Genomic DNA, 15,349 nt, shown 5'->3' on the forward strand with positions numbered 1-15,349 from the left:
TGACTGCCAGAGACTCCAGGATTGGCCAGTTGATCACGAGCTACTGGTTGGAGACCACTGGTCTACACTGAAGCACTACAGAGGCACCACTGTAGCATTTCAAATGTATAAAAGGAGTTTCTGTGATGACTGATTTTTAGAACATTCTAACTTTCTGATAAAAGGCTTCTTTCCACAGACAATTTCTGATTTGTAGTCTCTGCCCAGAGGAGAATGGCTGCGTGTACATTTGAGGTTAATTGGACAAACTGTGTTTGTATAGGAGATTTGAAAAAGTGGTGTCTCTTCACCTTTTAGAAAGATCTAAAATAGTTTGTTCATAATTCAGAACTCTTTGTGAACAGTTCAAACTTTTTTTTATACATTATTCATCATGAGGAGTAGGATGAGACTTTTTTTTATTTCATTTTCACCCAAGTTGGAGCCTTGAGGATTTTAGTTGAAATTTTTGGTGTCTGTACATGTCCTAACTTTTGCCAGCACCATCAGGGAAATAAGTTCCACACTGCCTAATCCTCGCTTTAATTTTTAAATTTCTTGGTTGTGAATTGGCTTTAAAATACAAATTGATCACAATACCTAAATGTTTGTCGTCATGTATTTGGATAGAAAGCCTTTTTTTTCTGGCCCCTAGAGTTCCTAACAAGTTCTTGCTCATGGCAGTTCACCTCTCAATGCACACGCTACAGTAGGGGTGGGCAAAATTTTTAGCCCAAGGGCCACATTGGGGTGCGAAACTGTATGGAGGGCCGGGTAGGGAAGACTGTGACTCCCCAAACAGCCTGGCCCCTAACCCCTATCCGCCACTGCCTGCCCCCTCAAAATCCCCAACCCATCCAAACCCTCCCTGCTCCTTGTCCCCTCCTGGGACCCCACCCCCTATCTAACTCCCGCCCCCACCCCAGAACCTCTGCCCTATCCAACCGCCCCCTGTTCCCTGACTGCCCCCCGGGACCTCCTGCCCCTTGTCCAACCCCCTGGCCGCCACACCACCTGGCTTGAGCCAGACACGCTGCAGTGCTGCTCTGCATGAGCAGGCAGCCCCGTCGCCCAGAGTGCTGCCCGCGCTGCAGCGTAGCTGCAGGGGAAGGGCTGGGGCTAGCCTCCCAGGCCAGGAGCTTAGGAGCCGGGCAGGACGGTCCCACGGGCCGTAGTTTGCCCACCTCTGCACTACAGCATAGACAAGGCAATGGGAGAGTCATTCCCTTTCGATTCCTTCTCTTGGCTTCAGGAGCTTCCCTAGCTGGGACAAGAGAAATTGGCATACCCCCATTGATCCTTGAGTTTCTTTTGCTTTTCTGCCTCCTGTCCCCTTTCACAAATACTAGATTCATTTTAAATTATAATGTTTCAGGTAGTTTCTTGTTGGTAGCTTCTTTTTAAATAAAAACAAGAAGCCACAAAAAGTTCTCAAACATGAGAAATTCTCTCAAGTTACAGGATGACTTTTCTGTTGTTTTGATAGTGGAAATCCAGGATTGTGTCTGGATGCTGAAGTGGCCTTAGCAACTGGACAGTTCCTTGCCCCTGGTAGTCAACAATCCAGCAGTGCAACATCACGTTATTCAGAGTCACGAGGAGAAACCCCATGCTCATTCAATGATGAAGATGATGATGATGACGATTCCTCTTCCCCAGAATGAAGACAGTAGAAAACAGAATATACAAGATGCTGCTTTTATGTGTTTTTTAGTGTGAGCTCCTGGTTTTCATGATGTAACTTCAGTTTCTTGCCTTTGTTTGCACTGTGTTCAGTGAAACTAAATGGAAACTTTCACGCATATACACGCAAAAAGCACCCAAAGTTAAGTGACAGATTGAAAACTTTTTATAACTGAACACAGTGTGGCATACTGCCACAGAGCAAACAAAGTGTTTCAACTGCAACCAAGGAAAAAAGCAAAATCCCTGAAGATTTAGCAGACTAATTGCTAAGTGCACAAGTTTATTTTTCATAACTTGGGACACCGCTTCTCCAGTTTCTCTCTTCCCCCTCATTTATCCCACTCAGAATGGAGATGATTATAGTATCGACAAACAGATGCTGATTCTTACATAGTCTTTAGGCTCTGCTATCTTTTTTTTAAAAAAAAAGCTAAAATAGATAGTTTTAAATATCTTACTTATTAAAACCATTATGGGGAGGGGCTATTAGTATGTTTGCTTTGTTCTGTTCATCTTGCTGTATAGAAGAGTCAAAGTAATATAAAATGCAAGTGGCGAAATTAATCTTGAACTAGATGAAATCCATTTTAGATATTGTAAAGAATGAAATTAGTATATTTCTGTTGAAGGGTTCATATTTTTCCATTATTTTATTCCATTGATATTTTGGGCCTAATTTATTATAAATAACTGAATATTAGCCATTATACATAGTGAGGATAAAAATGGTGGTGTTCCCTACACCAGCACTAATTTTTTTTAAGAAAAAATGTTAGTGAAGAAAATAGTATTAATAAGTTGTCTGATAGTTTAAAAATAAATTCTCCCTTGAATATCTACACAGACCTTAACCTACTTTAGAAAATCAAATGGAATATAATAGCAAAAGACTTTCTTTCTATAGTAAGGACTTCATACATCATTTTCAGGCAGTTTGCAGTTTTCAAGGGACACAGTCATATAAAATATTATTTTGGAAACTAATAACTTTTTAATTTAAGATTCTTGTGAAAATCTAACTTTTCACTATTTATGCAGTTTGACTTTTTGCATTTCACTCAGCTAGGATAATGAAAACAGACTAATCAAATTAACTTTTTGTTTCTAGTTAATTCCATTTTCCAACTGTTCTGCACTAACTGACACCATGCTGGCACTGCAGTGGAACATTTAACTCCAAACAACTGTTTTCACAGGATTTTTTAAAAAGGAAAAACTGGAATCTGATTTTTAGTCTGTCAAGTTAGCAAAAATAATTCTTACACTTCAGAAGTAGGCACTGGAGTAGTAGTAATTTTGCTTTAATATCACCCAAAGGATTTTCACAATCATGTCAACCCAAAATGTTAGTAAACTGGGCTTCTTTAGTGAATAAATTGCACCTCTATTTACTGAAGGTCACATTAATTGAAAATATTTATTTGCAGCTTTGGAAAAGGTAAATGTATAAAATACTGGATTATATATTTGACTCCATTGTGACCAAAGATGCTGTTAAATAGGTTGAGTCACAGTGGAATATATCAACAACAAATCATACCAGTACAATGGTTAAATATAGGTTTTTTTCCTCTGTTTAAAAATGTCTTTAAAGGGCTGAATTAGGCTCACAAAAATCTCAGAGTTGAGTCCAGTTCTACTTTTAGCATCCCAACTTGGTGCCTAGAATGTCTCTGAACAGAGAATTTTTAAACATTCCACACTTTCTTTAATATCAAAGCAGAACAGGTTGACCTGAAATGTTTTGATATGCAAGTTTAAACTAGTCTGTTTTTATTCTTTTCAATATGCTAAACCTAATTAAGAGTGAATAATGAAATGATAAATTGAAATGATTCCTTTTTCATCTTTATAGTCCATGTACATATTTTAGGCATTTCTAAATACCAGTATTAGCTGTTAGACCACAATGACTATGGCTGTGTTATTTAGTTAGGAGTTTTGCCTGAATCCCTACTGAATGTTGCAGTCTGTCATGTTTACACACATTTGGAGGAGAGGTGGCTAGCAAAGTTACAAGGAAAATTTTCCTCTATGCTTATCAAGCTACCTACCAATCTGGACAAGACTAGTGGGTTATCCCATGAGCATAGGTCACAGAGACAGTTGGACATGTGAAATAGGTAATGTCCTCTGTCTTGACTCATGTTACTAATCTATTCTCAGACAGCTGCCAGTGTAACTACCACTTGAACTGGAAATGGCACTGTAACTGTTAGGTCAGTAATAGCTGACGGGGGCAGGTTATTTCAGTGGTCTCTTAGCTTGAAGACAATCCCTTTGGAAAGTGGTTTCTCTTGTTTATGAAACCACTCTTAAAAAAAAAAAAAAAAAGTCAGTGTGTCCAGATCCATCCCATCTTACCATCCACCAAGCACTGCAACAGGCCTTGGAAAACAAGGAAACCCATAAGCACCACTTTGAACACTAGCCCAAAGAGGAGCAGTAATAATTTTGCTTTCATGACAAAAGTTGACAAAAAATGTTCTTTCCCAGGAGCTTGGCATGCTTGCTCCCATTGCAGTCCACAGCAAAACTCCCATTAAGAGCACACTGCACTACTACTCGCTTTTTGGCAAGTACCATCGCATAGCATCACCAGCCTCTGGCATTAAAATACAGCAGAGAAAGTAGGTAGCTTTATTAACTGATCAGCTTCACAAATTGATCTCCCACCCCCCTGAAAATAGTTAAATCATACAGAGGCCAAAACATAAAACCAGTTTTGGGACTTCAAAAGGAAGTTGCTTGAGATCCTATGTTCCAAGTTCCAGTCCAGAGGGAATTTTAACACAGGCAGTTGTGATGTTATTAAAGTCTGGGAACTGGTCCTCATCCAGGTGGAGTCACTGTGTGAACTCAAGCATGTAACTTAACCTCCTTTTTGTCTGATGAGTCTGCTGCAAAATTGCAGGACTGCAACAAAAACTGATGGTGTATCTCAATTGAACCTTAAATGTATCTGAATTATAAGGAGATTTCAAGTTGCTGCACACCAACATCTTCCATTGAGTCAATAGGAGCAATGGGTGTTCAGTCCCTCAAAAAGGCCCTTTAACTCTGAATGGCACCAGGAGGCATTACCATAGTAATGTGATCATTAACAGCTTGACTGGTTCTCTCATCTTCTGTTTAGTTGCCATATTGTGTGATACAGCTAATATGTCCATTGTTATCTGGTGACAGGTAGCAATTAAACTTTAAGCATAAAGAAAATTGTGATATGAACATTTGCAAAGTGACCCTGTGGTTGAGAGTGCTTTTTTGTTGTTTTGTGTTTTGTACTGCTATTCTGGATGATTTATATGTTTATTTATTGGGTATGATTTACTAAAATTATTTGAGGAAGTACATGAAGTAATTCGCCGTAACCAATATAATTGTGTGTATACATTTTAAATCTATTGCAGTAAAATCTTTACATATTAAACATTTTATTTTAGGGACTGGGGACTTTTAAACTTAGGGAAAGAGTCAATAAAACCTTCTAGACTGTACCACAAACATCCCAAAAATGTGTGTGTTTCCAGGAAGAGGATGGAGGGTATTTCTACTGTGTGGAAGTTAGCTCTAACGTTTATTCAATCTGGCCATTAATGATTACACTACAGTTGTGCCAGATTTTTCATTTCTACAAGCCAAATGTTGGTTCTACTGAAGTCACTGGCAAAATTAATCTATTCTAAAGTCTCATCTGTATGAGAAAGTTATTCCAGTTTCGCTGGAGGTATGCTTTTAAACTCACTTACTGAAACCAAAATAAAAATATCCACAGAGGAGTTTGCACTGGTTTAAGAGTGGCTTATTCTGATACAGGTTGCAAAGATTCCTAATAGACTTAAACTGATGCAAACTTCTGTGTGGTTTAAAGCAGCCTTGTTGCAGTTTAGTTTAACTAAATCAATTCAAAATCAGACCTTTAGGACATGTCCACACGTACAATGCTGCAGTGATGCCGCTGCAGCACATCCGGTGAAGAGGTTCTATGCTGATGGGTGAGAGCTCTCCCATCAGCATAATAAAACCACATCTATGAGTGGCAGCAGCTATGTCAGTGGGAGAGCTTCTGTCCACATCGACACTTATGTCTGTGTAAGTTATGTCACTCAGGCGGGTGGTTTATTCACACATCTGAGCGACATAAGTTCTGCCAACATAGGCTGTAGTGTAGTTAAACTGGCACAACTTTCTTGTATGGAGAAGTTGTTTGCAGGGTTGGTGTCATAATATCAGAAAGACAAAGTGGGTGTGGCAATATCTTTTATTGGACCAACTTCTGTAGGTGAAGAAGAGCTCTGTGTAGGTTGAAAGCTCGTCTCTTTCACCAACAGAAGTTGCTCCAATAAAAGATATTACTTCACCCACCTTGCAACAAGGTGTGATAGAGCCAAAGTTTGATCCTAAATAATCACTGTTCTCAAACATATCAGACATAAAAAGCTGTTTTAGGGTAGAATCTATCATTTAAGAACATAGCTGTCAAATTATCTTTATTTTCCCACACATACACACACACTACCTTCTTAAACAAAACCACCTCTAAAATTTATTTGTTACAGTCTAAAAATTAGATAATGGTCATTTGGAAAATTAACAGGCACTTTAAAACTGAAAATATCCAGAGGCATTTTAAAAATACTTTACTTTACCTTTAATTAGTCTAAAAGCCAAACTACCCTGATTTAGAAAAAGCAAAGCAAGTAATTGCAGTGTGCATTTAATATAGAATAAACAAACCAAAACAAAAATGGGCTTTCAGTCTTGACCCTTGCAGTTGTACCTTATTATTGCAGATGTCTCTTAATTGCATGATCCTAATATACTCTAAATGCTGGATTATCCAGATACAGTGAGACAGGGCTAGGACTATGTTTGATCTTATTTCACTTTGTCCCTCTTTGGGATTACACATCATGATCACAATCTAAAAATGTCACTATCTTTCTGGTTAATGTAAGCTTCCTTTAGTTAGAATAAGACTTCGGAGGCAGTTAATGCTCTTGCAATTGTTCCATGCCTGGGATGTGATGAAGCCAAAGGCCTGTTGCTATTATTTATTTAAAGAGGAGAGACCCCCCTCACTAGATGAAGCAACATTCATTATAATATTATTAAAAATAACTTAAAAACAGTTGTTTAGAAGAAATTCCCTTATCTGCATAGTTAATAGCAGAATTTTAAAATTTAAATTACTCTTTAGTAATGATATTTAGTAGGGCTGTTAATTAATTGCAGTTAACTCACACAATTAACTCAAAAAAATTAATCGTGATTAAAACAATTAATTGCAATTAATCACACTTGTAACAACAGAATACCAATTGAAATTTATTAAATATGTTTGGATCTTTTTTTTACATTTTGAATATCGATTTTGATTACAAATATATACACAGTAAAAATGATAAAAAATAGTATTTTTCAATTCACCTCATACAAGTACTAAAGTGCAGTCTCTTTATCATGAAAGTGTAACTAACAAATGCAGATTTTTTTTTTTGGTTACATAACTGCATTCAAAAACAAAACAGTGTAAAACATAAGAGCCCACAAGTCCACTCAGTCCTACTTCTTATTCTGCCAATCGCTAAGACAAACAAGTTTGCTTACATTGATGGGAGATACTGCTGCCTGCTTCTTATTTACAACATCACCTGAAAGCGAGAACAGGCATTCACATTTGTAGCTGGCGTTGCAAGATATTTACATGCCAGATATGCTAAACATTCGTATGTCCCTTCATGCTTCAGCCATCATTCCAGAGGACATGCTTTCATGCTGATGATGCTTGTTAAAAAAAATAATGCATCAATTAAATTTGTTACTGTACTCCTTGGGGGGAGAACTGTATGTCTCCTGCTCTGTTTTACCCACATTCTGCATATATTTCATGTTATAGCAGTCTCGGATGATGACCTAGGACATGTTCATTTTAAGAACACTTTCACGCAGATTTGACAAAACACAAGGTACCGATGTGAGATTTCTAAAAATAGCTACAGCACTCGACCCATGGTGTAAGAAACTGAAGTGCCGTCCAAAATCTGAGAGGGACGAGGTGTGAAGCATACTTTTAGAAGTCTTAAAAGAGCAGCACTCTGATGTGGAAACTATAGAACCCAATCACCAAAAAAGAAAAGCAACCTTCTGCTGGTGGCATCTGACTCAGATGATGAAAATGAACATGCATCAGTCCGCTCTGCTTTCGATCGTTATCAAGCAGAACCTGTCGGCAGCACAGATGCATGTCCTCTGGAATACTGGTTGAAGCATGAAGGGACATATGAATTTTTAGCGCATCTGGTATGTAAATATCTTGCAACGCCAGCTACAACAGTGCCATGCAAATGCCTATTCTCACTTTCAGGTGACATTGTAAACAAGAAGCAGGCAGCATTATCTCCTGCAATTTGTAACCAACCTTGTTTGCCTGAGTGATTGTCTGACCAAGAAGTAGGACTGAGTGGACTTGTAGGCTCTAAAGTTTTACATTGCTTTATTCCTGAATGCAGTATTTTTGTACATAATTCTACATTTGTAAGTAAAACTTTCACAACAAAGAGATTACACTACAGTACTTGTATGAGGTGAAATGAAAAATATTTTGTTTTTTACATTGCAAATATTTGTAATCAAAAATAAATATAAAGTGAGCACTGTACACTTTGTATTCTGTGTTGTAACTGAAATTAATATATTTGAAAATGTAGTAAACATCCAAAATATTTAAAATAAATGGTATTCTATTGTTGTTTAACAGTGCGATTAATTTTTTTAATCGCTTGACAGCCCTAATATTTAGTCTATTATCATTACGCAGGCTGAGTGAAATTCAGAAATTAACCCTTGTCATGTTCTGGCTCTCATGCACTAGAATAGCTGTAATGGCTAGACTGCAAATGCTGCCAGGGAATGTTCAAGTCAAAATAAAAAATCTGTGTTCGCTATAATTTAAAAACAAATTCATGGGAACATTTCAGTTGATCTTGGTTTTTGTAAAATCTAAATTTGGTGCCTGTCAACCTTTAATAGAATGTATACTTGATTGATTAAAGCTGGTTTTTATCCCATGTGATTAACATTTTGAAGGACCATGAAATGTACAAAAGCAAGAAAATTCAGCATTAAATATTAATTGAACTCTGGGTTGACAGTCTGTCCATGCACCAAATATAATATAGAAGATACTCTGTGTTATGCCCTTGAAATCACTGTATTATCCTGAAATCTGAATTTTTTGTTTGGGTTTATTAACCTTTAACGTAATGGTAAGGGTTAATAGCAGCTTTGGGTTTGTTTTTCAGGTAATATGGTGATAAGAGACTTTTCCTCACAAAAGCACCTTCTGGGCAAAAACAAATTCTGTGCACTTCCCCTGTCTCTGATGCACTGGCACATCCATTTTACACAGAACACTTCAAATAGGCTCGTAATTTAGCCAATTTGTATATATATTTTATAACCCTTATAGCACCCAAAATTCTTACTGTGAAAGATTATTCCTGCTTCCAGTGGTGCTGCTCATTACATACCTGTAAAAATGGAGGGTTCAAAGCTCAACCTGGGACCTGAGTGCAATAATTATCCCAGGAGCAAGACACCAAGCTGGATATTTTTATTTGGGTCTTCTGCATGTCATTGTGAGATATGACAACAGAACAAGCCAGGACACAGTTTAAAGTCAGTAGATGTATGTAGGCACTTCTGAACAGTGGGATCTAGCAATAGATCATTGCTCTCTTAAAGCAGAATAATACTGGGCAACAGTCTTATGTATATCAACCTATATTATGGAGCCATTACAGCATGAATGAGTGTAACTACAATTGTAATTTTCTAAAGATAATAATTGAAGTATTTATCCACAATATGGACTAAATTCTGCATGGAGTTAACTTTTTAAAACTTTTCCTTTTTGTGTTTGAAGTGCTGAAACCACTTAAAAGCCCATTAATTGTTTTAACCACTTTTCTACCTATTTAAGTTAACAGAAGAGTCGTCTCAGTCATGGGCTTGGATGTTTTATGCCAAGTTTCAACTCAGACCAAACTTAAAGAAAGGTTTGTGAACTCCTGAAAAATGGAAGCCCTGAGACAACTTTAGCTATAGTGGCTCTAATTGGTGCTGCTGTAAATTGTATAGGATTTAATTATTTCTAGTACTTCCACTATAGAATGAGTGGAAATTGCTGATCTTTGTTTTATGGTGATCAATTGAGGGTTTGATTCATTCTGTTCTCTTACTGAATCCAATAACCTTATGGTCTTTTCCCTAAAATATTTACTGGCATAAAATAACTTACTGTTTTTCTGTCAAAATGTTTGTGCATTAAATAAAAGCATTTTTACATCTCCCCTTTCCTGCACTGCTAAAACCTTATTACTAAGAGCTTGTCTACATCTAAAACTTAGGTCAACCTAGCTACCTTGCACAAGGCTGTGAAAAATTTCTTGCCCTGAGCAACAGGTTAGGTTGACCTAACCCCCCGCCCCCGTAGATGCAGGTAGGTAGACGGCAGAATTGTTCCATCAATCTAGCTACCACCTCTAAAAAGGTGGATTTACTATAGTGATGGAAAAACCCCATCTGTCTCTAGCAAATGTCTGTGCTACAGTGACATAGCTGTGCTGTGCTGCGCTGCTGTAGTGTAGACATAGCCTAAAGATTTTCCCAAAGTAAACTGCCATCTAACACATTACAGGCTTTCTGGGCAACTTACTTCAAACAATTTGATGCAGATTTTTAATATTCCATGAGTTTCTTTCTTGCTGGGTATCTTTTAATTATAACCCTATTATTTTGTTTTGGCAAAGGCTGCTATTAAGCTATCTTGATTTGTTTGTTCTGATCAAGTAATGTTAATTTTTACTACCACATTGTATATGACTATTAGTAGCGTAAGAATAATGTGATGTTATATATCCTTTAAACACTGGCAGACAGAAATACAAAGTACATAAAGTTTTACTTTCCTAATGAGAACATTGATATTAGCATACAGTGTATTGGATCTAATAAGGAATTATTACTTTGCAGTCTTTCACACTTTGTAAATAAATACCTGCTATTTTTTTATGGAAATTTTATAGAAGAAGTTATTTCTGTATACTCAACTGATCCCACATTTACTGAAAATGCTGCAAGGGGGAACTGTACTCCACAAAATTGCGGGAGAGGAGGGGAATAAACACATCTGATTGAAGTGAAAAGCATGCACATGTTGGAGAAAAACAGTATCCAGCTGTTTATAACTTGAGAAGTAAAGCTGAACTGTAGAAGAACAGAATAAAAGAATTTAAAGACAACTGGGGTTGATCTTGTTTTTAAGCAAAACATTGTTGAAGAGGAAAGCTGCTCAAATTTAATGTTCATAGCATGTGCTCTCCATTTCAAAAAAGCCACCTTACAGTGTACACTCCAGGGAAAAAAGAATCAAGTTAATCTGATGTTTTGAAAATAAATATTTTAACTTCACTAATTGTAGCCTGGTGGATAGTCTTCAGCTTAGAGGAACCTAATGTGACATCCAGTGAAAGAAAATGGTTTTGTAGAATCTCTTTACATTGTGTCAATTCAATTTATAAAGGTGTCAGGGTTCCCTCCCCACTCTGAACTTTAGGGTACAGACATGGGGACCCACATGAAAGACCACCTAAGCTTATTTCTACCAGCTTAGGTTAAAAACTCCCCAGGCACAAATTCTCCCTTGTACCTTGGGTTTAAGTAACGCTGCCACCACCAAGTGATTTAACAAAGAACCAGGGGAAAGGACCACTTCGAGTTCCTCTTCCCCCAGCAATCCCCCCAAGCCCTTACACCCCCTTTCCTGGGGAGGCTTGAGAATAATATCCTAACCAATTGGTTACAAAATGATCAACGACCCAAACCCCTGGGTCTTGGAACAATGGAAAAATCAGTCAGGTTTTTAAAAGAGGATTTTATTGAAAGAAAAGGTAAAAGAATCACCTCTATAAAATCAGGATGGTAAATACTTTACAGGGTAATCAGATTCAAACCACAGAGGATTCCCCTCTAGGCAAAACTTTAAAGTTACAAAAAAAACAGGATAAACTTCCCTCTAGCAAAGGGAAAATTCACAAATTGAAAACAAAAGGTAATCTAACGCGCCTTGCCTTATTTACTTACTCTTTTTGTAATATCAGAGACTTGTACAGGATGGTTTATATAGGACAAGGAGTTTTTTTGACTTGATGCTTCTCTGCTTTCCCCAGAGAACACACCACAAAGCCTCCCCCCCAAGATTTGAAAGTATCTTCTTTCCCCATTGGTCCCCTTGGTCGGGTGCCAACCAGGTTATTTGAGCTTCTTAACCTTTACAGGTAAGGAGAAATTCTAGGCTACCCTTAGCTGTATGGTTATGACAAAAGGTATATTAGGAGACTGTTTTCTTATGTAGTTCATCAAAAAACTCACCTAACCTAGAGCTAGAAACATCCCCCAGGATAAGCTAATTAATTTCCCTGCTAATATATGATTATACCGTTGTAAATTTACTATGGTTTTGTTCAGTCTAGATTTAAATGTCAGGTGATGTGGCTTCCTGTTCAACAGTCTTATACATCTTCCTGTCATGAAGATTTTCCTGATATTCATCCTAATCTCCCTCTATTAGTTACAGCTCACCACTCCAGATTCTGCCTATGTTCCATGTTAAATAATTCGTCTATCGTCTATATCTTTCAAATATCTGCAGACCGTTACCATATCCACACAACCCACCTCCGCACACACAGTTAGCAGATTAATACCTTAGTAATAAATATTGTTTTTAATTTGGTCTAATAAGTTAATTTCTTTTTCCCCTTGATCATTACTGTTGTTGTTCTCTGAAGTCCTTCCCCTTTTTCTGGTATTGATGTGTCCTGGACTAACTAACTTCTCAGATGCACTTTCACTAGACTTGTTTTCCTAAGTTACCTGAACTACCCATGGTTCAGTAGTTTTCTCTCTCAAGTCTACCACCTGTTAAACATGAAAAACTTGCAGGATTGGGAGTTCACCCCTGTGAAACAAATCCAAACTCTAGTGTAGACCACAACCAGGAAAGATTCTCTCATAATTTGCCATGTTCTTAAGGCCAGCTTGCAGTTGGAGGGATGCCTTCGTGGATGGACTTAGTAGCATCCTTAGCCCCAAAAGACTATGTAATGTGGGGCTCCTGTGGGCAGAGCTGTGTTTAAATGAAGAAAGGCTATGCCCACAAGCTCATGGTCTTTAGACTCACAACTACAATGATTGCTTCCTCTGTGGTTTTGAGTCAAACATAATTCTAAAGATGACATCACAAAATTATTCACATCTGTTCATTTAAACTAATCCCCAGCAATCCTTCCCTTCTGCCGCCTTCACTATTCCAAGAACAGATAAATTGCTACGTGAGGGCTTCAGGAGGGTTTTGTTGTATTATCTTTAAGCAAGCTCATAGCTAAAACTTGTTTCTCTGTAACCTCTCTCCTACCAATATTTTCCTCTCCTGGTTGTTCTGAGTAAAAAGGGAGAAGTTCTCAATTTAAAACAATTTGTATTTCCTTGTGCTAATTTTCACCTTCTCCCTCTGAAACCAACAGAAACATTAAGGAAATGATTAAACATAACTCTTTTCTTCACTTCCCCAACCTTCTCTTTCAAAAGACTGGAACAAACCAGTTGTGAAGTAAGCCCAGTAAAAGATTCCAAATGCTTTTGGTAAAGGATTCCTCAGCCTAATTTTCCCATTAAGGCAGCATGGTGCAAACTCATGCTGTTTTCAATTTTTCCTTGCACAGATCTTTTATGTCTTTTGTAAGAATGTTATAAAGCAATGTCAGCTGTACTCCAGTACTAAGCTTATTTATGTTCATATCACTGGTAAAGAGAAGCATTCAAATAACTATCTAGGCTTTTTCTTGGGGGGGGGGGGGGGCGGAGATGCACTTAATTTCATGCATTTCATCTAGAAAGAGGAACAAACACCAAACATCTGTGGCAGCAGAAGAAAGAACACAACTGTAGGTTTATTATTCATTAAACTTTGTTTCAACCCCACATGTAAGATAAGGGGACAGAGGTTTAAACAATCACTCCGTTGTGCAAGTCCAGTATTACAAGCAACAATCTTCATTAAAAGCTGGGGTGTCTGTTCATCCACCTACAGTGCAAGTGTGATTTGTGTAGGTTGAGCCCCTTGTCCTTAATGTTGTTCAGCTCTACGGGTCAGGTGCCTGTGTTTCTGCTGCCCAAGAGGCTACATACCCATGCTCATTGGGCTCTATTTAATACCCATTTGTTCCTCCTTCACATTATTTAAAGGGCTCCAACCACTTACTACTACAATAAGATGGACACCTGAAGGCAAGCAAAAACGAGGCCGCCTGAAAACAACATGGCAAAGAGCTGTGAAGCTAGGCTGAAAAACCTGGGGTACAGCGGGGGACATTGAAAGACTTGCCAGAGAGAGACAGGAGTGGAGGAGCTTCGTCACTGCCCTAAACGCCAGAGGCATAATGGGAACAATGATGATGAACTACTTACTACCACTGAGACTAGCTGTCCTATGTTGCAACTGTCATCCAAAGGTGACCTAGGACATGCTGTATCCACGCAACTCCAGCTGTCATTTTCCACTACTCACTCATTAACATAATTATTTATTGCTGAAGTCTATTAATGCCTTTTACCCATATCATTAGTTAAGAAAAACTGTTGAATTTAACCCACTATTTGGATATGATATGTTGATCATTGAAAGAAAAACGTTAAAAGTTATGTTATTTGTAAACAAGCAAAAAACCAGGTTTACTTCATATTGAAAACAAGGTGATTTGATATAACATATGCATTGCTTCTCTTTTAGCTTGTCTCTACGTTAGTACATCTGCATTTGTAAACTGCTTTAAGGAGCAGTAAAGTATTCTGCTAACTTCACCCTTACATTTGTTCACTGGTTTTTGTTTGGTTGGTTTTTTGTTTTTGTTTTTGTTTTGGGGGGGGGTTGATTTTTTTGAAATCCAGGGTGAGTCAAATGATTATTCCGTTAAAGTGTTTTATTCAGCTTTTGCTTTATCCTGGATCTTAATCTAAACATTTGTGCCACTAATAGCAAGGGCTGATGGTACTGTCATCATGGCACTGTGTGCAGGTGTACAAAACACTCATCTGGAAGTAAATGAACCAAGTTATCCATGGTGATGTATAGGCAATGCTATTTATTGCATGGCCAGTGTATAAGAAAATCAGAATGCCCCATTAAAGAATTGGATCTTTCCTTAAACAAAAAAAAGTCTTACAGTTATATTGTTGTAACATTTGATTCCTAGGAGTTGTGTTTAAGTAATAATAATCAAGGTGCTGGGTGTTGTGAATGTAATGACCAGCCCAGGTTTGTGATGACCCAAGGTGAGATCACAGAATAGCCCCCAGGGATGTGGTGCAAGCCCCATTACTTTGGTGCATTTAGAAATGGAATGTACAGCGTACTAGAAACTAGAGAACAATCATGCACCTTTTCAGGTGTAACAAATTATTAGTTTTTCTGACAATTACATTTAATATGATTTATAATGATGGGCAATCTGGTATCTCATATTATAAAATCATGTTATTTAAATTATAGACTCCTCTGATAATATGAGGCGTAAAATTAACTAAATTCCTTAAGATCTGGCCTCCACTTTGGGCACAAGAG

At 37.7% G+C, this 15,349-nt stretch overlaps 1 protein-coding gene and 1 long non-coding RNA gene across 25 annotated transcripts in view; one reads left to right on the forward strand and one right to left on the reverse strand.

Annotated features, from left to right (window-relative positions):
- The window catches only part of TFDP2 (transcription factor Dp-2), a 259,198-nt gene extending 248,228 nt beyond the window's left edge, over nt 1–10,970 (forward strand). For all 19 annotated transcript variants that reach the window (XM_043522835.1, XM_043522837.1, XM_037909188.2 and 16 more), the window contains one exon: nt 1,466–10,970. In XM_043522835.1, the coding sequence (XP_043378770.1) occupies nt 1,466–1,643 (178 nt within the window). In that variant the 3' untranslated portion in view covers nt 1,644–10,970. The remainder of the gene's footprint in view (nt 1–1,465) is intronic.
- LOC114018257 overlaps nt 1–15,349 on the reverse strand; it is a 110,112-nt gene that overhangs the window by 76,990 nt on the left and 17,773 nt on the right. The gene's annotated exons all lie outside the window — the stretch shown is intronic.

This window comes from Chelonia mydas, chromosome 9, assembly GCF_015237465.2.
Source record: "Chelonia mydas isolate rCheMyd1 chromosome 9, rCheMyd1.pri.v2, whole genome shotgun sequence".
NCBI classification, from domain to species: Eukaryota; Metazoa; Chordata; order Testudines; family Cheloniidae; genus Chelonia; species Chelonia mydas.